At 37.0% G+C, this 23,690-nt stretch overlaps 2 protein-coding genes across 6 annotated transcripts in view; one reads left to right on the forward strand and one right to left on the reverse strand.

Annotated features, from left to right (window-relative positions):
- Nucleotides 1–9,769, reverse strand: part of METTL8 (methyltransferase 8, methylcytidine) — a 30,991-nt gene extending 21,222 nt beyond the window's left edge. The window contains exons 1-2 of one of the 4 annotated variants that reach the window (XM_042874970.1): nt 9,637–9,769; nt 9,034–9,142 (exon numbers count right to left, since the gene is read on the reverse strand). In XM_042874970.1, the coding sequence (XP_042730904.1) occupies nt 9,034–9,110 (77 nt within the window). In that variant the 5' untranslated portion in view covers nt 9,111–9,142; nt 9,637–9,769. Of the gene's footprint in view, nt 1–751; nt 923–1,769; nt 1,804–3,739; nt 3,843–4,152; nt 4,255–9,033; nt 9,168–9,636 lie in introns of those variants that run through there. The other 3 variants (XM_042874972.1, XM_042874969.1, XM_042874971.1) reach the window with 3 other exon arrangements.
- DCAF17 (DDB1 and CUL4 associated factor 17) lies at nt 4,578–22,151 on the forward strand. 2 transcript variants are annotated; one of them, XM_042874967.1, is made up of 14 exons: nt 4,578–4,724; nt 5,822–5,925; nt 6,727–6,817; nt 8,178–8,317; nt 9,448–9,526; nt 9,676–9,765; nt 11,800–11,907; nt 12,412–12,517; nt 16,332–16,474; nt 17,789–17,898; nt 18,290–18,377; nt 19,978–20,061; nt 20,394–20,549; nt 21,429–22,151. In XM_042874967.1, exons 1-14 carry the CDS (start codon nt 4,578–4,580, stop codon nt 21,615–21,617), a joined length of 1,635 nt encoding a protein of 544 aa, XP_042730901.1. In that variant the 3' UTR covers nt 21,618–22,151. The 2 variants fall into 2 exon arrangements, with proteins under 2 accessions (XP_042730901.1, XP_042730902.1); XM_042874968.1 differs by having other exon boundaries at nt 20,394–20,546.
- The last annotated feature ends 1,539 nt before the right edge of the window (nt 22,152–23,690 follow it).

Here is a 23,690-nt window from a genome sequence, read left to right on the forward strand (position 1 = left end):
CTAGAAGGTACAAGAGCGTTTATGTTGCTTAGAAGACTAATTTTCATTTTCAGAAGTGAGTCATTCCTTGATTATTTCTCTAATTGATTTTGTTAACGAAATAGGCAACCAACTTTTCTCTTTATCAGACAAGATGATCATATCCTGAAGCAATGTCAGCAAAAAATATCTGAAAGAATCAGGAATTACTTCGTTGTCCAGAGTCACAATCAGGAAAGCTTGATTATTAATCCAAGCAGTCCAACCTTTACCTTTAAGGATCTTATGACACTACACTACATTGAAAATACCTTTTTTGTAGAAGTTTTAACTGCTTTCCAGGGTGAAAAAAAACCAACAACAAAACAAAAAAAAAAAACAGCTTTAAAGAAACGACACACTCAGTAACCGTGCTCAGCATATGCTGACATATTTTATCACCATCAAACAGCTCAGCTGTATAAAACAGGTGCGAGTAGTAAAAGTGATCATGAACACAAAGTGAGAAAGTCTTTATGACGATGGTAGTGATGAAGGATGGATTATCAGTAGTCTTTTTTTCTACATACATGTTCAGTATTTCTGAGATGCAGGTACAACCCAAGAATAGGCCAAATGAAGAGAAGAGGAAGGAAGGATGGAAGCAAGGAACAGAAGAATCTTTGCTATCAACCAAATTCACTCATTAAGTGAATACGTAGTGCTATTCTATTTTACAAAGTGACAAAACATGCTCTTTTGGGGCTTCGTGATTAGTCCTTCAATGACTCACTTTAAAGAAAGTGCCCAGTTGAAAGACAAATGTATTTCCAAATTTCTCAAACTCAGCAGACCTAAAACTCTCAACTGTTTTTTCTTCTCATGCATCATCACTGGGAATGATGCAGGCATCCCTGTGGGCACACAGCAACTCTCAGAAAATACTGAAGAGCACTGACTACATCTAGGGAAAAAGAAAAACAGAAAATATTTTGATTTATAAGGAGAAACAAAATACTACTCTGACAGTTTACATTGGTTAAAAAGCAACAGCAGATGCAAACAAACAAACAAGACTCAACCAACGAACCAGCAAGCAGATGTACTTTTAAACACATACACAAAAATGCTAAGTAAGAAAAGACTGTTCCTACACTACCATTCAGTGCAAACAGGTTGAGAAAAGAATAGATTGTACGAGGGCAATGGGAGATAGAGATGAGGAAGGATGATAATTTTTTTTCCTGCAAAAAATTACTCAGACCATTACATATCCAGGAAAACAGCAACATAGCTTGAAGGTATATTATTTGGGATAAAATAATGTATGTAAGTACTATATAATGGACTATTATTAAAGACAAGCAGAGAGCTAAAAATCCTTGAGGGTTTAAAAATATTATTACTACTTAATTTCCTAATTTGGAGAATAGCCACTATTCTCCCTTGATATTCCTGTTGAAATTATTCTGCAACATAAGTCATTTTTGCAATATTTTACAAAACTATGAGTTGTATTATTATCTTTATTCTTTTATCTTAAAGAAGCAATCACCATTCCCATAAAAAAAAAAAAAAAAAAAAAAAAAAAAGGAAAACCTTCAATTGAGACTATGAACTGCAACATTAGTTCATACTGGCATATTCATCTGATTGTCTGGGAAGCTTTGTCCCCAGTACTGAGGGAATCAACTGCAATCTTTAATATGTGTATAATCAATAGATATCAAGATGTTATAATCACAATATAATCAAGAGAGTTATGCAAAGTAGACAACGATAACAAAAAGAGAATAAGTGGAAGAGCTTACCCTTCGGCTAGGCTCACCACAAAACACCAAGAGAGGTGATCTCCAGAAAAGACCCTTCCCCACTGGTAGCCAGCTCTTAAATAGGTCTACGAGGGGTGGCCAGGCTCCACCCTTCCTGCAGCACAGGTGAATTGCCTTCAGCTGTGCTCCTCTGGCTGACTCATGGCTCACCTCAGGTGATCAATCAGAGGTTCAGGCCGTGACTCAGCAGTTCCCATACAATATGTTTCTAAGGTAATGAAAACAGTTTAAAAATGCAGATGAAGATAAAATAATGGCAACTGCAAGATGAGATACATGTACAGCCAACAACAAAGAAATAAATGGTTACTTCAGAAATATAGATGTATTTTATTTACTTTAATCAATGTGAATGTCATGAACATGAAACAACTAACAAAAGTGTTTTATCTAAATTAATTGTATGTGTGAACATATGGAACTCAATTTGTAAATTGCTGGAGGTGACTAATGTAATCAGCCCCATTCTAAAGTAACTTGAGCTCCTATTTCTTCTTTTACTTGGCATGCCAGGGGATAAAAAATTCTTACAGAAGTTTGTCCCCCAAATGTAGTGATTTTATTAACACACACACACATATATATATATGCATATATATGTATTTAATATATATACAGTTTCATATTCTGTATAGTGTGTATATGTAGATATATACACACACAGTTTCAACAAAACATTTGTCCTAGTCAAAACAATATATATAGGACAAATGTTCTGTTGAAACAGTATCATTTCAATGTATGATGTAGATGTTCTGGCTCCACTATCAAAGAATATTCTGACTTTAAAATAAAGCTTCAGTAAGGAATTTTAACTGCAAAATATACCTCAATTTGTGAAAAATACTTTCATTCTAGCTGAAGGTAAAAATATTTTTTATATCCTAGCATCATTTTTTGAAAGAAATTTCCATTTTGTGTTAAATCTATTTATAATTTGATTTTAAGATTTTATTGTTCTGCTACTTCACCTACTACAGGCACGCTCAGAGATCACAAAACTATAAACTTGAAGTTAGGAAGACACTGTGCACTTAGTAACAGATTTCTTAATCACTGAAACGAAGACACAAATGTAACATGATTCTTTACGTTACAATCCTGCAAAAACCCATTTTTTTGACTTTACAGACAAACTGTTTTCCCACATATCAGAATGTTTGTAAGGACTTTTTGTATCGCATTTAAATATGTAAGTATTCTGCACAATCCTTTACTGCCCTCTCCCCCCCATATTCTCTGTTTTTCCCCTTTTCTCCTGAGATAATTCAACACATCTTTTCTTACATATCCATCAGAATATAACAGAAAAGTGATTTATTGAACTCATCTACTTGCAAGGTTACTGTCAAGAGGAAGCCATCAGTGACAAACACAGCTCATAACTGAGGCTTCCCAGTTAACCTGTGCACCCTCTGCTGGCTGGCGCTTAGGTAAGTGAAAAAGAAAACGCAGGTTTATATCCTTACTATGCATGTAAGCACATCTGTCAATTACTACAGTTGTTTTTCAACCCTACTTTCTATGAAATACCGAATGCATAACTTTATCAACAAACCAAAGATCACTTATCTCAACACAAAACACATCATTTTCCTACTATTAAGGATGCTGCTGAGAACTGGAACAGCAATGAGGATTTCACTGATCTGTAACTTACACTGACCGCCCCCATTTAATCTCTGCAAGATCCTGAATGCCTGCATGGATTTTGCCAACCCTGAGGTGACCACCAGTTTGTGCAGAGCAGAGCTACTTGAGCACCAGTGGGGCAACCGCAACTGCCTCACTTACACCGTCTCTTCCTGCACCTAAACACTGGTGATGCACCACAGCATCACAGCACTGCACTCTCATAGCTGTTACAGTACTAGCAAAGGTGCCTGGTCCCACTCAGGGCTCCTGGAGAACAGACAAGGAAACACAAAGAGCAGCAGCTTGCACATTACCCCATTTAGGCCTTTGGAGGAAAGAACACAAGCTTGCCTCCAGAAGTCCAGTTTCTCTTCTGGCAAACGCTGTTGACGATGGTGACGACTTTTAGAAGCAGCTCTAAAAAAAATAAGTATCACATAACTCAGGGAGGTGTTGCTGAGCCCGGAAACACAGGGTTTTCAACACCCTCCTCCCCTCCCACGCACAGCAGGACACTCGGCTCCACACACCCTGCGCACAGCCCCCCTCGGCCCGCACCCCAGCACCCACAGACGGAACCTGAGAAGATATGAGCTTCGGCTGCAGTTTCTTCTTTGGGATCCTTCTTTCAAGGATCTCCCACAAAACTCTCCCGCCTTTTACAGCCGGAATCTCAAGTGGAATTCTTTCCTTTGCACCTCCGTTCGCCCGTGCGCGTTGCACTCACTTCAGTCCCTCAGTGCGGCGCCCGGAGGTCACAGCGGCAGCGGCCGGCGAACTCGGAGCCCCGAAGCCACTCCCTACGAGCCCCCTGCGGGCAGCCCCGGCCCCTCAGGCGCGGCGCCAGTGCGCCGCGGAATTCCGCCCCGCAGAACTACAGTACCCGGCGGGCCGCGGGGCGGGCAGCGGCGTGCCGGGTCACGCGTCTCCGCCGCGAATGGCGAGGCGCTCCGGGCCCTCCGCTCCCCGCGCCGGCCGGGTGGTTCCGGCGTGCGCCCCCCGGCCCGGAGCGGCTGCTCCAGCCTTTCCCCGCTCCGCGTCCCCCGGCGCCGGGCGGGCCGAGGCGGCCGCGGGCACGTGACGTCGGTGGCCTCTCCGTGCGGCTCGGGGCTCCGGGCGAGCGGCAGGGCCCGCGCTGCTCGAGAGCCGAGGATGTGCCCCGCCGTCGCCAGGAGGGCCGCGCCGCGGGCGCCCAACGTGTGCCGCCTGCTCAGCCGCAGGGCCCGCGGGTTTTACGCCCGGGACGCCGGCGTGGCCCTCCGGAAGAACATGGGGCTTCTGAGAACCATCCTCTGCCAGGTAAGGGCGGCGCGAGTGGGACGCGCGTTTCGGAAGTCGCTGGGTCGCGCTAGCAAGTCTGGGAAGGGAATACAAGTGCAGCCGAGAGAGTTATAAACGGGTACCTGTATTTAGGGAGACTCAGAAACCTACGGAGTACCGTGGTGAAGAAACAGCAGAAGCGCTTGTAAATCTCGTGTTCATGTTAGAAATTGCCTCTTAGGAGATCTTATATTGCTTCTTCCATCCCTTAAGATGGCTAATACTAATTCTGTAACGTTTTGGGGAAGTTCTCAAAGGAAAATCAGCAGAGGTCTGCAGGTAAACAAGCATACCCTTAGCGTGTCAGTGACGTTTCTGTTACAGAAATAGAGAAATTACACCAGTTGTAGACTGTGTTTCATTTAAGAATGATTAAAGCTGCTGTGCAGTAGTTGACAGCCCTGCACTGACAGCTGGCGTGGCAGACAGTGGGCAGCTGTGTTACAGCTGATTTCCAGTAAATGTACTATCCGAATTTAGCAGCCCCTAATGCAGCCAGATGAATGGGCATGTGAGGGCATCCCTCTGGCCTATACAAATGCTTATGTTTTGTAGGACTGTGTTAGGGGGATATTGCTGCTGGTGTCTGCAGTAGGCACCTTTAACCATCTATGTGAGAATGAGCCACTTCCAGCTGATGTTGCAAATAACCGTACTGACAGCCTTTCTACCTTTTATAGCAGTCACCAAGAGTAAAGTGGAAGCGATGCTCAGTAAATTCAATTACTTATGTATAAAGGAATGGTACGTGCATATTCACACAGAGGGGGATTTTATCCTTGATTAATATTTTTGCATGAAAATTGACAGTTCTAATGGAGGCAATTAACAAAATGTTAATTGCACATGCTGTGCATAAGCTAGTAAAGACTTACTTTAATTTAGTTTTTAAAAAAGAGAAGTCTTCTCTTAAAAAGTGTTTTGTTTAAAAAAATAAACAAAAACCCAAAAAACTGCCACAGTCATACAAAAGGAAAGGTTCCATTAAACTCAGTTATCAAGCTGCAGAAGCAAGGATTTTCCAAATGCAATTTTTTTCACAAGTCCATCACAGTTGTAGCCTCTGTCTGTTTCAGGAAAGTACTAAATTCAAGAATGTTTGGACAACGCACTCTGCATCTCCTATTGCTTATGAAAGAGGAAGAATTTACTTAGACAACTACCGATGCTGTATCAGCAGGTAATACATTTACAATTAAAAGTTGACCTGGCTTGCAGTTCTAACATCACAACTGTTTGAAACATATAGCAAACCTTACCCTTCTCAACTGTCCCTGTGAGCTGAGTGAAATTTACTTTTGAGCAGATCAGTTCTCTGACATGCTTTCCTGTTCCATGAACGCTGCAGAGGCACAGCTCAGAAGCAGCACAGGGCAGAGTAGGGGCCGGTGGGTCCCGCTCACATCAGTCCTCACCCGTCCCACGTGGGAAAGGAGTAGGGACTAGGAGAACTGGTGTAAGCCATGGTCAAAACAATATTGAGACGGTGCAATATGAAACATAAAAGTCTTTGAAGGTTTATCTTTATCTCAACTTCTCCATAAGGGGAAAACTAAAACTATGAAGATTTTATGCTAGTATCAGGTTTTTAAAAATGTCTGTACATTATGCCATCCCTTTGTATTAGGAAAGGGAACTCTGGAAATACTTTAGAGGAAGGTTTCAATATGATTCTTAGTTTCTGGAATATGTTTTCTTGTTAATGGATATTACTAAAGTAACAACAGTACTATTAAGTATATCTTGTTCTGCTTGCTTTAACAAAAACTTAGCAAAGGTTTGGTTTTAAGCATTACTTTATACTACATTTACTTATAAGCCTTACTTTGAGAGCAATTTCAGATAGCATTTACAAAGGAAAATTAAGGCATGTAGATCTCTGACTTACCAAAAGAGTAGTATTTATATAAGTGTATGAACTTACTTGTGATAGAAAGTAGTTTATAAAGTAGACTAATGATTAGCAATCATTTTCCTCCAGCATTGCACAAGAGCCAAGAATACTTTATCAAAAGCCAAAGTGTTCTAAGTCAGAAAAAATAGAAGATGCTTTATTATTGGAATGCCCACTGGTAAGAATACTTTTTACTAGAGCATTGTTTTGCAAAAACAAATTAATATCTTTCAAGAGGAACAGATTCAGAATAGAGCATTCTTTCCCTGTTAACTGTTTTTGTCAACATTTTTTGTGAGCAAAGTCATCCAAGGTTTGCATCTTACACTTATTTTGACAGAATGTATGCTTAGGGGTATACTCTGAATTTTTCAACAGTGCATTTAAGTGCTTTTTCATGAACATCTGTGGAAGATTTTAAAAATTGTGCCTTTATGCTTATGCAACTCAATTCTAATTCCTTACAACATAAATTCTGTTCTGTTTATTTTTGAGTTATCAAGGGCAGTAAATGGGAGTTTTCTTTTTCTTAACCAGATGTTAACATTTTATATATAAAAAAGGCCTATTGAAGTAACTGTCCACAAGCTATTCTCCTCTTTCTAGTTAATTATTTTAATTAATTTTCCTCCTTTCTTCCATTACATTCATAAATACTCATACATAGATAGTCTTGCTGCAGTATTTAGACTGAAGCTTGTTCTGTTTTCTCACAAAAAAGGTAAAATTTGAGAGAAGTTAGTCAATTCAATTAGCCATTTTTCATTGAGCACTGTAAAGAGAAGGAAAAGTATTTCTTCATCCATGGGTTATTTTGTTTGGTTTGAAACATCTGATTCACCTGGTGGAATTTTAAACTATAATATTTTGTACTTGGGAGCACCCTGCTGAGATGTAGTCTGGAACACACAAGGGAAGAGAAATGAAAAATGCAATCAGTATTTCTGTGTTGTTCTTAGTGCCTATGGTATAGTAATATCATGCAATTTGAATGTCTTTTAGTTCAAAGTCAAAACTGTTCATTGCTATTACAAATGGATTTTCCATTTGACTTCAAACTGATAATCTTTTCCATAGCTTTAAAATCTTGCCATATTTGATGCTGCACTGTTAGACTTCTCATTCTTTCTCTTCTTCTTGGGTTACATTTTTGTGTTTTTTTTCCTGAAGCAACTAATAGTTCTAATACAGTTTGTCTGTTTCATAAGAAAAGGTCTTTGTGGGTGCTCATATGTGACTGATTTAGCTCGGTTCTAAGCTGTAAGAGCTTAGTCTCCTTAGACTATTTGTAGCGAACATTTCCCCTTCTTGAGGATTTTTTCACTTGTGCACTGTCCACAGAACTATGCAAAAAGCGTGGAATCAAATTAATTGTGTAACAGCTGATTATTAAGCACAGACGTGAACTTAAGAGATTCTGATATGATTATCAGGAAGCTTTCCATCTTTAGTTTTTGAGCACTGTGTATTTATTTCTGTCTTGTTGTTATGTAACATCCTGATACAAACTTCTTCATGATAAACTTTTGGTTACACAGGGGGAAATGCTACCAAATGCATCAGACTATAAACCTTCCCTTATAGTCTTAACAGTGCAGAACTGGCTTCTACGTCTCTCTGCTGATTGTGGGGAAATACTGGAAAAAGTATACCTTGCGGGTTCCTGCTGCAAGTTCAGGTATTAAACATTGGCTAAGGTTTATATAGCTAACAGTCATTAGTATTAAACTGGAGAAGAGGAATCATGTTTATCTTGCAGTATAGTAAGCTGTCCAATTTTTGTGCATTCAGAAAATCTTGATTTGATGATTCCTCTGGGAGGGTAACCTCTACAAAGGACTATAAAAAATTTTTTTTAATTGGAGGGAATTTGCTGCAAATACAGAATGGGGGGAAAGAGCAAAGTCCCAAGTTCCTCATCAAACTTTACCATGACTTCCCAGATTTTTCATTGCTGCTGGTGATTGAATATTATGTAAATAGATTACCTTAAAACACTCCCTGCAGATCAGAGGATGCATAGTTTTTGGGTGTCTTAGAGGGAAAGACAGCTCATAAAACCTTAGGAACACAATCATACATAGGTTTGTTTGTCTAGCAGTTTTCCTGGAGTATTTTTCCTGCTCTGTTTTCTTTAGAATCACTTCAGCAAATTAAGTATTACTGTCTCAATTTTGGTATCAAGTTCCACAAAAGTAACTTGTACTTTAAAAGTAACCACACACACAAAAAAATCCAACAGAGACTACTACTGTTAGTTTTTCTCTGATGATTTTATAGCCTTTGATAGTGCAATAACAACATACCAGCAGCAAGTTCTAAGAATGCAAAGCAAACTTCATAAAACATAAGAAAAATATGCTTAAAGGTTAAAGTAAGCAGTTTTCAACTTACGAACATTCTTCTCCATAGGGTACCCTATCCACTTCATTCTTAAAAGCACAGCAGTTACTGCTTCTGGCAAGGTGCATGGTTTTTTGAGTTCCTGGAAGTCATCTTTAGACTGAAGAATAAGAAAGCGGTGATTTGTGAAGGGAAGGAATAAAAATAAGACAGTGAATGTTCATACTTTCAGAAGTTTTTACACAACTCTATAAGGAATAAGCTGTTCTTGGCATCTAGTCCAGTGGCTTTTGCATTATTGAAAAGAACAAACAGTTCAGGTGCCTTTCTCCAGTCAGATACTGAGCAGTTTGCCTGGACGCAGGGATCCGCCTAATTACAATTGGTTAAATTTTGCATGAAATAGTGTATTTATTATTAAATGATTTTACAGTGATTAAGATAGGTCTTTGTTATCACAAATAGGTACCTAAGTTGGGATACTCCTCAAGAAGTAATGGTTGTGAAGTCAGCTCAGAATAAACTCCCTGCAGCAGCACGGCAGGTAAGTTTGTTGAAAATCTGTTCCAGTCACAAATTTACAGGGACAGATATGGAGACATTGTACTTTGCTACTATGGTAAAATATAAAGACATCCTAATGCCAGTAAATACCTCAAGTATAATGTGTGTTCATTGCTTTTTCTTTCCCAGGCAGGTATCCAACAGTCTGTACTGTTCCATCTTGCTGTCTTCCAAGTCTTGCCTCTGTCATTTATTGGAATGCTAGAAATAAACAAAAAGGTAATTTTATTCTGCACTGTAGCTGTATGAGAGACATGATTTAGGCAACTGTCCCACAATTTCAGAAGTCATACTTAATGTTTCAGGACACAACTTTTTTTAATGAACAGTGATGTTCTTTTAGTGTCTGATAGTTGGAAGCACTGGGGGAAGAATCTTAATTTCAGAAGAGGCAACGTTAATGAATTGTTACTGGGTTACTTGTTGATGTGTTGAACTTCAGTTCTACAGTTGCTGTAATTAAAGGCTAGAGAAGTGTAGAGTGTAGTGTTCTTTTCACCTCTTCATACGTAGATACGCTTCTCACCCACTTCTAGTAATAGTCTATTGATTCTATACACAGTTACAAATGACTCCAACTTGCATTATCATAGATACCAAATGGTACAGTATAAATATGTCTTTATCAGACAAGAGGAAACAACCTTCCTGAGGTTGGTTTGTGACCTACATAAGCAAACACTTAAATCGTCAAGCTGATGGAAATTCTGGTGTTCTGGTTAAAACAATATTTTAAGTCATAGGTGTTCTAGATAAATCTTACAAGTGGAACAGTACGAATGTGCAGGACCTGTCTTCGAAGTTCTGTGAGCTACAGTCTCATTTGGGGTCCAGAGTTACCAGTGGGTTTTAGCTCATGCTGGGTTTGGCTAAGGCTGGGAAGTGGAAGAGGAGGTTTAACCATTTTTTGTTTGGACCTGTGCAAGTTTAGGTAGGGGCACTGTTCTGTTTAAACTTAGCATTTATGACTGGAAAGCACAAATTCTACCCATATCAGGGGTATTCTCCATCTTTTCATGGATGGCATGCTGGATTCATCAGGGTCATAGCAAGCAAAATGTAAAAAAACCAAAAAAAAAAATTCTTCAATTAGGCCTGTACTGTTTATCAGAGTAACTGTTACTACTAGGAATAAGGTCAGGGTTGAATTTGGAATTTGAGAGTATGTTAATCCAAGGAAATAACTAGTGAATGCAATGCTAAGCCTGACAGGGATCGGTAGGGTGTAACTGTTAAATTACAGTTAGGATTAGTTACTCTTGAATACTATAGAATGCATATAATGCAACAGTTTTACTGAGGTGGTGTGCCACAATAAAGTCTGAGTTCAGACTGGAACTTTTTATCCTTTATGTCAAGGGTAAAGAGAGTTTGGGCTGGAAGACACTAGGACCGAAACGAATTTCAACAGAAAAGAAGAAAAAAAAAAAAAAAAAAAAGAAAGGTCTCAGAGGTGAATTTATCTTTCAGGACCAAACTGAAAGATATGGATAAGAATTAGGAGTATTCCAGCCTTTGGGTTTCTTTTCTTTAATTGATTTTAAGCCTGTTTTACTTGTTTCTTCCTACAGCTACTCTGAATTCAAAAAAAAAAGAAAACTCTGGTCTTCCAAACATCTCAGTATAAAAAAATTACCAACTTCACATGTTGTCATTAAATATTAAGAATCAGTTTGTTCCTTTTTTTGTTTTTGTTTTTTTTTTTTTCCAGTGGAGATGTTCTAAAGAGTAGCACAAATGAACACTGCGTAATCTCTAAAGGGGTAATCAGCTTTTCATGTATGTGTCTAATTTAGATTCAGAGAGGATCTGTACTCTTGACAGCTGGATAGTTTAGTTTTAGTACAGCTGTACAGTCACAGAGGCATGGTTAGTGTAGTATTTTAACCTGGTGATGGAGAGGTTCTGCAATCAGCACTTTTATATTGAACTGTTAGCTTTCCTATTGACTTCCTGTGGGATGCTGGGCAATACAGTCTATTCATGTCTTGTAATAACTGGGTAACGTGATATGAAGATATACTCAGAATTAATTAGAGAATGTTCTTGTAGAATATGACTTACCTGACACAGATGATAATGCAATGCAGAGTATTAGAGAAACTCAGCAGAACACATGAGCTACAGAAACCTTCTTAAACTAAAACTTTGGTTATAGGAAAAGGAATCTAATTACTGAGATTATATCCTTAATTTTGGGTTTTTCATTCTCTCAATTATTTGTTCTTTAATAGAATATTTTTCTTTTTACAGGTATTTGGTAACAATGTAACAGACGTTGCTATTTCTAATGGAATCCTGATTGTAATGTATAGCATGGGTTTGGTCAGGCTCTATAACTTCCAGGCTATCTCTGAACAGGTAATGGGAAATTTTTCATATGGTCCATGCTATTTTGTGGTAACAAATCATTAATATACTTTAACATCGCATAGGTACATGGGGATTGTGTCAAAGGATAGAATCCTTGCCTATGTCTATTTACAGCCTGAAGATATGAATGGATGCACTATCAGAAAATTCTAGCTCTGCCAGTCACAGGTGGCAAAACATGAGAAATAGGGCTGGACAGGCATTTCAACATATGCTAGACCAGAGCGTGCTGCTTTTTATGCACAGTCTGTAGTTACAAAAAAATGTTATGGTTAGAAAATGATGGGCATGGAAGTTTGTTTGATTTGAACCTGAACTACAGGTGAACCTTTTAAGTTTACCTTTTTCCAATTTAAAAAAATCGGATGTTAATTCAAATTAAGGCTTTGAGCAGCATCTAACAAGATAAAGAATGCAGTAGTAATGGAGCACTGAAACAAAAAAGCAAGTAAATGTGCATCAATAAAGCTGAATTGTTCTGCATTATTTTAGTTCATGGAGCAGCCATTTGATCTGGGATGTGAATTCAGTTGGAATGGTGAAGTGGGAGTTGTGGGAAAGTATCCATTTGGTCTTCCATGTAACATTAAAATAACAGGTATTTATGATCTTTGTATTATTTTCTCCTATGTGGTTTATTTATGACTTTTTAGCACCAAGAACATTAAAATTACTGTCCTAATGTGCTGTTGCTTTATTTCTGGGTTCATTATAGTACACTCCTGCTTTTCTTTACTTTTAATTGCAAGAATAAATTAAATAGCTTGAGCCATTGTATGATTCTGTGACTTACCTAGCAAATTAATACAGCACATAATCTGTTTTAGAAACCTCACAAGTAATGCACAAAATGGAAACACCTTTCTTATTTTTGAGAGGACTGCTCAGGAAAAGAGAAAGAGCTTCAACAGCTGCTATTGATATTTAGAAACTGTATATAGCACATAAGCAGAAGATGAGAGAAAATTTAATCTGACCTGCAGAGAGAATTCAGCGAGATAGTATGTAGCTTGTCCAAATTGCATTTTCATGTTTCTAATTATTGGAAATGTGCCAGTTTCAGTAAGGTTAATTCCCAAGGAAAGAAGAAATGATACCTTAAAATCTATCCTCATGCCTCAAATCACTAACTTATCAGTGTTCTGCTTTACGTAATGCCTTTAATTTCTTTGAAGCCGGACATTCATCTCTACTGGTACCTCTAACATTAGAATTTGATAATAAGAATCTTAATAAATGACCAAAGGCTGTGAAACTTTTTTTTCCCTTCAGAAATTCTAAAAAGTTCAAGTGAGACAATTGAGGCGGGAGTAAGTTTCTCCAAAATCAAATAAGGCAAGCTTTTTTCCTCTAATTTTTGAAGGATCCTGTAGTAAGTACTTTATAGGAGGCTGTTCCCATAAAATGTTTTTCATCTTTATGTTTATAAACATATTAGATAATAGCATACAAACAAAAACTGATTCACATAAACTTGAGGAAGTGCACAAAGATAAAATGCAGAATTAATAGTTAAAGCTTTCAAGTATAATGCAGTGTTTTATCAAAACAGTGATAGGCTACTGTATTTGATGTCTCCTTATTTTCCTCTCTGCTAAACCAGAATGTAATGCTATACGCGCTTTGGAAAACACTGTGGGAGCTTAGAAAGGAATTCTAGAGTTGATATGTTCTCATGTCTTATGAATCACTATAGTTTTTGTTTATGATATTCAAAACCCATGTGCTGGGGGAGAAATGTTTTTGATCTTGAATTATATTTAAAAATTCGTGGTCAGGAAGCTTTGAACTTAGATGAACATTTGCCGTGGCTGCTGTTTGCAGCTAGTTGCATTCCTGTGGTTTTTTTTGTGGAGCTGTTTCTCTTCTAAGAGTGAAATGGCTGACCGAACCTTCAGTGTAATGTAATGCTTCAGTGAGTAAGATTTTAACAACTTCAGAGTTTAAACTTGTATTTACTGTAATTTAACTGTTCAAAATTTTCCTACTTATGTAGTCTACTGTCCCTACAGAAGTTGCCAGAAGGGATGGCAATTCCTTCAAATATGATGCTATTTTTATGGTGTATGAGGTGCTCAAGAGGGGGTATAAAGAGATATAAACACATGCATTACTATGTACCTACCACAACTTTTATAGCTATTGACGGATAAGAAATTTAATTTTGGCCATGGTTGAAAGAAAAGAAAAGATAACTATAGATCTTCATTATGTCATCTTCTGAAGGACCAGCATATAAAATTGTAATTTGATTGATTATCATAGGATTCAGTAAATTCAATTAACAAAAAACAAATTAGAACAAATGCATGTTAGTGCTGCCAAGAACAACTTTGTGGCTTATGTTTAGATGAGATTTGAGAGTTCTAAGGAAATGAACAAAGAGGCTTAACTAAGAGACTCAAAACTTGCATTGCTAGGGGAAGAACTCAGGAATAAAGAAAACAAAACGTTGAGCAACAAGAGCAAGTGACACATAACAGTGATGGGGAGTTGAAGCAGCAGTTACGCTACTGCAGAGGTGGCTGCAGCCTTATGATTTTTTTGGCAAAGTAGCATAAAAAAGAAAAGTATACCTTAGCAGCAGCCTGTACTGCTTCAGATGGTTGTACTGCTGGAAAAACATTTATACCTACCATTTAGTCCATCCAATAGAATTTTTGATGGGCCTTATCATATATATTCATTATTTAAAATAAAAAAGTCTACAAAGTGAAACGTTACAAGTTTTCTTGACCTATTTTTCATCTTCTGACAGGTGTTAATAATTGCAGGTCCTCTGCTTATGCCTCCATCCTCAACATTCTCCATATTTCTTACCTCAGTTTTCATAAACTGTATACTTTGTTACATGTCGCACATAGTCTCCCATTTCCTATGTGCTAGTGCAAAAGACATCTAGGAAGAGAACCTTTCTCTAGCTCAGGAAAAACTTCATTTCCATGGACAGCAAAGTAATTCCTTTCTGTATGTATAATCAAGACATTATAATCACAGTATAATTGTGTATAATCAATAGATATCAAGATGTTATAATCACAATATGATCAAGAGAATTAGGCAAAGTAAACAATGATCACAAAAGAGAATAAGTAGAAGAGCTTACCCTTCAGTTGAGCTCACCAGAAGAGACCAAGAGAGGGGATCTCCAGAAGAGATCCTTCCCCTCTGGTAGCCAGCTCTTAAATAGGTCTAGGAGAGGTGCAGCCAGGCTCCATCCCTTCCTGCAGCACAGGTGAATTGCCTTCAGCTGTGCTCCTCTGGCTGACTCATGGCTCACCTCAGGTGATTAATCAGAGGTTCAGGCCATGACTCAGCAGTTCCCATACACTGTATAAAGGGCTACATTCTGAGAAATAAGAAAGAAAAAGTGGGAAGCGCTATATAACCATAATTACTGATATCATGCAAAATCTTGGCACCATCAGCTATAGTCTGGTTAATTATCTAGACTAAGCAGGATAAGGACAAGACAAAATTTGGATCAGACTCTGGGGAAAAAGAAAGTCCGGATAAGAACCTTGCCCTCCTCACAGTAATTCAGCTTGAGTATTTACATTCTGTCTGCTTAAATTCCCTCTGTAGATTTCCTCCATGTTTTGTCCTTCTTTTTCTTTTTCTTCCTTCTTTTTTTTTTTTTTAAATAAGCATTCCTCTGTACAAAAAAGAGAAAAAAGAACTCTTCTTTCATTTTAAACCTGATGGGAGTCAAAGCAGCTGTAGAAGTTGCTTTTATTTATAAAGTTTTGTAGAGGCCATTTCTTTCCAAGACATTTTTCCCATTTAGTACACAGAATATTTGTATGAATGAATCTGTCTTATTTATCCCAACTGAAATCAAGATAGAACTAGACTCCTTTTGACATTAATTAGAAGAATTTTTTGATTTGGTTTTGTTTTGTTTTGTTTTTTCTAAGAACTCTGCTACAGATTGAATTCGTTGTGGTCCGCATTATTTTGCTCTATGACAGAAAAGGATGCTTAGCTATTTAGTACTATTGTTCTCAAGAGAATAGTGATCTTTTTGATATGCGATTTGACTGCTGTTTGATCTGTTCATGTTTATGTCCACTCTCATTCAGATGAGCTGGACTAATTTTAACTATTTGCTAAGTTTTCGCATATCCAGCTCATTTGGAATGAAGTAAGTCAAAGATATCAGGAAAGTAGTTCAGCATGAAGATGTGAGAACTCAGTAACCTTCCACAGGGAATTGCAGATACGTATATGTGCCTGGATGCTAGGTGAGAAAGTGTTGCTGGTGCTAGAAGAATTATAACAGCCAGTATATTTCCACTTGTCTTCAAAAGTTCTGAAGAGTTAACAGTTTTATTGTAATTTAGACTTGTAAGGATCAACTGAATTATGATTGTTCTTCTACTAATGGTCTTAACATTACCCCATGTTTGCAGATACTCCACCTTTGCTATTTGAAGCATCTTCTCTGGAGAATGCATTTCAAATTGGAGGTTTTCCTTGGCATTATATCATCACACCTAACAAGAAAAAGCATAGAGGAGTCTTCTATATTTGTTCTCTGAAAGACAGTGCTTTGGTAATATATTGAGATAGTAGCTTTTCTGAAATAAATGTGTGTCGTGTTTGTCCTTATCTCTCCTTCTGAGCATTGCTGGAGGTAACAAAGTATTCATTTTCCAGTGTGGTGCCTTCACAGGGATTGCCCTACAGCATTCTATTTACCATCCAGTGAAGTCATATTTTCTTCTGAATTACTATTGCTTCTGATATTTCCTTCATTGCAACATAATCATAGCACTGCCAGTGCTACATAGCATTGTATTCAGAAGTTAAAGAGTCGAGCAGAATCTCATACCTAATTCCTTGTGTGAAATCATCTTAATGCGCTTCCAATTGGGCAGCCTACCAGTTGGCATTTTAAGAAATTGCAGAACAAGCTTCCTTAATGTCTGTGGTCTATCCCTGATTTGTACATTTTCTCTCTAGAAAGATGTTATTACTCAGCTTAATCCAGCATCCCTATTTTTTTTTCTTTTATGTACTATCCATCATATATTCTTTTATGTGTGATGACTGTCTCAAATTTTATTTTGGATCTGCATTTGACATGAAGATATTTATGTAAAGAGTTTCTGGCCTCTTACTTGAGGATTCTTTACTAAAAAACTTCTCATATGTGAACGTACTTATCTCTTTTATTAGCCTGACCAAATTGGTGATCCTCCTCCTGACTCTTTTAGCTTCAGAACATCTTTCATAATCCTGGCTGAAGATCAATTTAGATTCAAAGGGACTTGTGCAAACCTTTCCCATCTGGTTTTTTCTGGGTGGCATGAACATGGGTTCATGCGTTTGAAAATTTGAATGATTAGTCAGCTAAATTTAACAGCAGAAAGTACCTTCCAGAACTTGAAGATTTTGATCAATTTGCATCATTTGCATCTGAAATCACAAGTTACTGTAGGCTTACACGCTCCATAAATATTTGTGCATAAGAAGGGCTGAGCCTGAGGCTTGAAGCACAAGATGAAGTTTGTGCTACTACATTTCTCATGTCTTCTCAGATTACTAGAATTGTTCCAGGGTTTGCAGAATGTAGGTTTCATTTCATTTTGCATAGTTTTAGAAGAGGCTGCACATGTCATGTCAAGAGGCACACAGTCATGGTACAAAGTGAGTGTTTATTGCAAATTGAAAGAAACATTGAAACAGTTCCGTGGAGTATCCTTGAAAATTAGAATTGTTGGAGTCTCTACTCATTTATTTATTTGTTGCTTTGTTCTTCTGCCTTCTTTTCTGGTCATATTTATCCGAATAATATTTATAAACCTTCAGAGGTCTGTGAGACTTTAAGTATATTAATATTCTAAACTTTCCCTTCCTTCTTCAGGCAAAAAATGGCATACAAGATATGAAATGCTGTTCACTGGAACCTGATTGGATATATTTCCATCCAGATATGTCGGGCAGAATAATCCATGTGGGACCAAATTTGATAAAGTATGACTTTTTTTTTTCCTCAAGTCTTGGTTTCACTAGGCAGAAAGTTGCATAACTGAATAAATTCAGTAGTTTGATGATTTGTGGGCCAAAACACTGCCATCAGTTCCTAGAAACTGGAAAAATTATAAATTTGTCAGAATCAGGAGCCATGGAAGAAACATCTGCAGATTTCTAGATGATGAGTGTGTGTGTTCGCAGGCGATAGTAGAATTTGATATTAAAAAAATTCAGGACAACATAATTTATTTCAATTTCAGTTATTTCTGATGGTTTTAATACAGCTGATCTTTTCGATTAAATATATATAGAAGTACTGTAGTAAGTTGACATGAATGTAGTAAATGGAAATGAGTATACACTCATTTTGTGATTTTTGTCTCTTTGGTAGAGTCTTGAAATTTAAAGAAGATGAAAATAATACAGACCAAATAGAAATTGCAGAAGACTTCATAATCAAGGCCAACAGAGAAAACTGTGTGAGTTTTAACAGGAATTTCTAACATTTGAGATGACAGTGCATAATTTTGAGCAATTAGGAGGTGTTCTGAGAATGTATATGAGCAAGCAATGTGTTTAATGGGTATAACTCAAAGCTCTTTGACACTCCTTGTTTTCATTGGTCTTTTTAAAGCTATATGAAAGAAATTTTGAAAAGAAGTTATATTTTCCGGATAGATTTCTGAATCCTCAAGCTGTTTTTTAAGTTCTCTGCAGTCTTTAAGGTGTGCAATATAACTGCATCAGTGATGTAAAACATACAAGATGGTGGCAGATTTCCTTCAAATGAAGGTGTCACCTTCATTTGTGCTCTGCTAAGTTGATTATACAAATGCTATAAATGTTTCAAGTCTCATAAATTATGGGTAAGTCTTTGTAAGACAGCAGAAATAGTACATTCCTTCAAGAAGTTCGACTCTTCCCTGCTGTGTATACCTGCACACTTGTGACAAGTTTAGCATTCAGGTAACCCTTGGTGAGCCAATTCAGTGCAGTAACATAGTAGATAACAGCCCTGGGGAAAAAAAAAAAAGAAAAAAACAAACAAAAAAAAGAGCACTCATTTTGCTTACTTGGTGAGTTGAACTGGAGCTGAAACAGTAGAGAATAGTAGAACCAAGTGGCAAGGGGATGATCTGAACCTCTGGCAGAAATGAGCTGCTAAATCACCTCCATTGTTTCCTGCAATCTTTTAGAGTGCTTTTGTGGCTTTTCTTTTTCATTTGACACAAATGTCAAAAAGAACACAATTAGGAAGAAGAGTTTTTTGTGCTATGTCATTTTCCTTCAATGTATATAGTTTATAGAAAGCAAAGGTGCTTTTTTTTAAGCACTTATGAGTACTGTAAAGTCCCCAGTAGTCAGTGATACTAATTTCGAAGCTTTCTTAGGAGAAAAGTTTGTGTATTAAAAATCTATACTCAGGAGTTCTATTTAATTCAGAAAGGATAAGTTTTGTCATCTAATGAATTGCCTTCAATTATTTAGGAGCTGAGAAACAACTTTCTGTTGGAATAAAAGCTAAGAAATTAGAGTTGTTGAATCCTGTCTGTAATCTGCTTTTTACTTTTGACCTCCATTAAGATACTGATAATGCCAATTTTGAATATTTTTTGCATTAGTGATGATGAATGCAATGAAGCAGCTGTGATAGTTTAAGATACTACTTTGCCTGTCTCCTGGAATTAAGATTAAGAAGCAAATTGGCGGTGACTTCATCCTCATTCCAACATCTTGGCTCCAGTAACTCCAGTTCTAAAAAAAAAAAATGGTAATGGAGAAACTTTGCCACCTCCACAGGAATGAGAACCTGTTAATTACTAACATCAGTTGTACCTCACCTAAAGCCACCAAGTTCATAAGCCCTCATAAAGAACAGATGGCAGCAATAAGGCTATGTATTGCTAATAAATAGAACAAGAGTCCAGAGATTAAACCAAGGTCAGGAGCAGAAGGCATGACACAATTCCAGAGATTAAAGCAAGGTCAGAAAGCAGACGACATGAATTAGATATGTTGTCAAATAGATATGATGAAACTGTAACGCTCTAAATCCAGGGCCATTCTTTTTCTCCAAAGGTGAACAGCTCTGTTACTGTAACATCTTCTGGTCGAGTGGTGAAAAAGCGTCTTAACCTGCTGGATGATGACCCAGAACAAGAGGTAACTGATGTAGTGGGTATGGATTAAAGAAGTTTAGCAAGAGAGAAGTCATTCCTGTTACAGGTGCAGTGCCTGTAACCATTAGCTGTGTTATCCATCTGTTTTTCTATTTATCCTATCATATCTAAAATGCATCTACTTGTACGTTGTTCAGAACATCACTTTCTTCTCTTCCTGTCTTAAGGAATATCACCAACCTAAGTTAGAAACCTTGTGTGAGGAAAGATGCTTGTTGGCTATCAGGCTGGCAAAGAGATGCCAGAATACTTTCCAATTCTTCAGGGAATGTGAAATTGTTTCACATGTAAACTTAAGGCTTTGTTTTTCCTAAGACATTCAAAATTGTAGACTATGAAGATGAACTGGATTTGTTATCCACTGTGGCAGTTACTGAAGTAGGAGCTGATGGAAGAGCTCACCTTGATTTACGCTGTAATGAACGTGGGATTCTACTTAAGAGTATTCCATTACTGGAATCCTGGGACGTGGTGAGGAGCATTCCTTTTTTTTGGTTGTTGACACTAACATTTCCCCTTTCCTGTTTACCTACCATTAAATGCATTACTTTTTCATTCAGATTTGAAGTAGATAGATAAATTGTGTTGCCTGGTGTTATGATTGAGACTTGTACTAAATATAATCATGACTCAAAAAAATTAAGTATTCCATCAGACAGTAGTTAATTTATCATAAAATCTTAATTATTTGAAATCAATGTTTTTTGGCTAGTTGCATTTTTTTTTTTTTTTTTTTTTTTTTCCTTTCTGAAGTATTTATCAACTTGAATACTCATTGTCTGGCTAGTTACATCAACTTAACTTTACACCTTGTAAATAGTCTCCTTAACTGAACTGTAACTATTCATGCATAGAATTAAGCATGGACCTTGCTGTGTGTACGTTTGGAAAGATGCAATGGGCAGTTCATATAGCCCAAGTTTAGGTACATAACTTAGGTAGTCTAATTTACTCAGCACCTTTGGTGTCTCTTATAATTGCCTGTATAGGCGACTTAAATGCTTTAAATTGTGCTTAGATTCCCAAAAATAGATACACAGAATATCTTTAAAACTCTGCCTTTTTTCTAGAAGGGCAGACTGTGTGCGTCCACACAAATTTCCTGTCTGATCAGGGAAATAAAAAATGTTATGTATATATACATATATATTCCCTTCTCACCTCCTGAAGGAAAAAGATACTACTACTAAATTAATACAATTATAATATATACTATTATAATATATACTGTTATAATATATACTATTAATATTACTAAATTACACTATACTAAATGATATATCAAACAGTGATACTGTTATCAAGCTGTGGAAATTGAGACTGCAATCAGAATTATTTTTCTCATTTCAGACTTACAGTCATGAAGTTTACTTTGACAGAGATATTGTGTTGCATATAGAACAGAAGCCTAACAGGAGGTTCAGTTGTTATGTTTACCAAATGGTCTGTGATACTGCAGAAGAAGATGAATGTTCAAGACATGAAAGAACAGAAAGAGTGTTTTGTAAAAAAGGAGGGAGAATTTTTGAGTATACTTAAGACATAACAAGTACAGAGACTTCAATTTTGATGTTATTTAAGGACTTCCTCTGTATTAAGTAGTCAACTACTGTTTTCCAGCCAGTGTTTTAACATTTTGTACCATTATACGAGGTTTTATTTTTTTTTTTTTCTCTAATATTGTACTCTTGTCTGTAGTCCGTAATGGTTTTTCATGCATTCACCAGTTCTTTAATGCTGAATGCAGCATTTCTTGGTTCTATTCAGCAACTGCATTGAAATACTGAACATCAAGGAGAAAGACGTAGACTTCTTGATCATCTGCTGCATTCTATCTTATGTAGTTTTAGCTATGCAACTTTAATACAGGCTGTTAACTAAAAAAATGTGAAAGGCTGTATAGAAAAGAATTTCTATGTAGGACAAAAACTGCAGTTATCGTTACACAAAACCGACAAGAGGATTTTTTCTGATACACAAAACCATTTGGGTTTTTGAGGGTTTAACCAATTTTCTAGTTGTGTTTGTTTTGGTTTGAAGAAGAGTATTAATAAATTATGTATATTTACTGCCTTTTATGTTTTATTTATTTTATGTGCATATATGAAAAAGGCACTTCTCTGAATTTCCCCACGCCAGATTTCACAGATTGCTCAGTCTGAATCAAAGCCACCAGATACTCGGTCTGATTGCTGTGTGCAGCCTGTCTCATACGTGGCAATTCCACGTGGTATATTCATTAAAAATATAAGTGAACAAAACCAATTAGTATAAGTGAAAAAACAACTCACAAGCTCCCAACCCACTTCATGATCATAAAGATTAACCATGCAAATAACCAAATAGAGTGACCAAATGCAAGCCAAAGGTGCCTCTACAAGTGTCGCTTTTGGAGGGATGGCCAATATCTGATTTCTCCCCACTACCACCACTGCCATGTTCATTTCATGAGCATAATCATTCCAAACCCAGCTATTTCTTTTCCTGGTAACCTTTACTACTGAAGTGTTCATTTTTGCAGCTGATGCAATAGGGAAGGGCTGTAAAATTATATATAAAAACAGCATTTGCAAGATTATATATAAACTGTAATGCAAAATAAAAAGTAAAATAAAATTGTGGAAAGAAAATACAAAAAAAAAAAAAAAAAAAGGCAGAAAGGAGATGTAAGAAGGTAATGAAACAACAGTAGAAATAAAGAATAGCAGCAATGCTCTACTTCCACCCTACCTTCAATTTCATTTAATGTCTAGGGAAAAAGCACCTGTCCATTATGCTACTACATAAATAACAGGGAGATAGAAGAGTAGAAACTAGTACAAAATCTATCGGAAATGATGCTGAGGCAGAAATTTCTATTCTGAGTGTGTATGGGTTAATTATTTCTAACTAAATTCCTTTCATTAGAAATCCGTCACCTCAGTCAGTGATGACAAATGGAAACTACCGTGAAAAAGAAAACACTATAGCCTAACTGAAAAGTAAGGTTACAAGGAGGACAACTGCTTGTCAGGTACAAGAAGTTGAGTGCTTGGGGAAAAATGGCACAGAGCTGTTTTTCATGATACTCCTCATCTCCTTTCCATCCCTCTTCTGATGTCTGCAAATTATTTCATATAGCAATTACTAGGAAGTCGTAAGTCAGGATATTTATTAATAAAAGTTGCTACATGAAAGCAAACTGAAGAGACTAAGATACTTAGTAAGGAGAAGTGCAGTTTCCAGATGGTCATGAATCATCTGTGGCCAGTGTAGATAGAGGGAAGCTGGAACACTGAGGCTACTCAAAAGCTGATTTCAAAAAGGCAGAGTAACTGTTTTGCTCATCTTCAGAAGTATTGTGCAATCTTGAAATAATATTTCAGACAGAAGTGGTGACAGCAAAAGCAGAAACTTTCCCAGATTGGAATACAGCAGAACATTTTTATGGGAGGTGTGCAGTTGATGATTATATAAGCCCCATCACCATTTCTGACATTTTTATGACATACTTAGTCTTCCTTAGTAAGGAATTTCATGCTTGCTTCTGTTTGGATTATTTAAAAGAGTTCTTTCCAGAGCAAGGCATTTAAACTTACCTAGAATACTGCTTATTAAATACTGCAGGTACCA

This window comes from Lagopus leucura, unplaced genomic scaffold, assembly GCF_019238085.1.
Source record: "Lagopus leucura isolate 7727_CA_CO unplaced genomic scaffold, USGS_WTPT01 Super-Scaffold_100012, whole genome shotgun sequence".
Taxonomy (NCBI): Eukaryota; Metazoa; Chordata; class Aves; order Galliformes; family Phasianidae; genus Lagopus; species Lagopus leucura.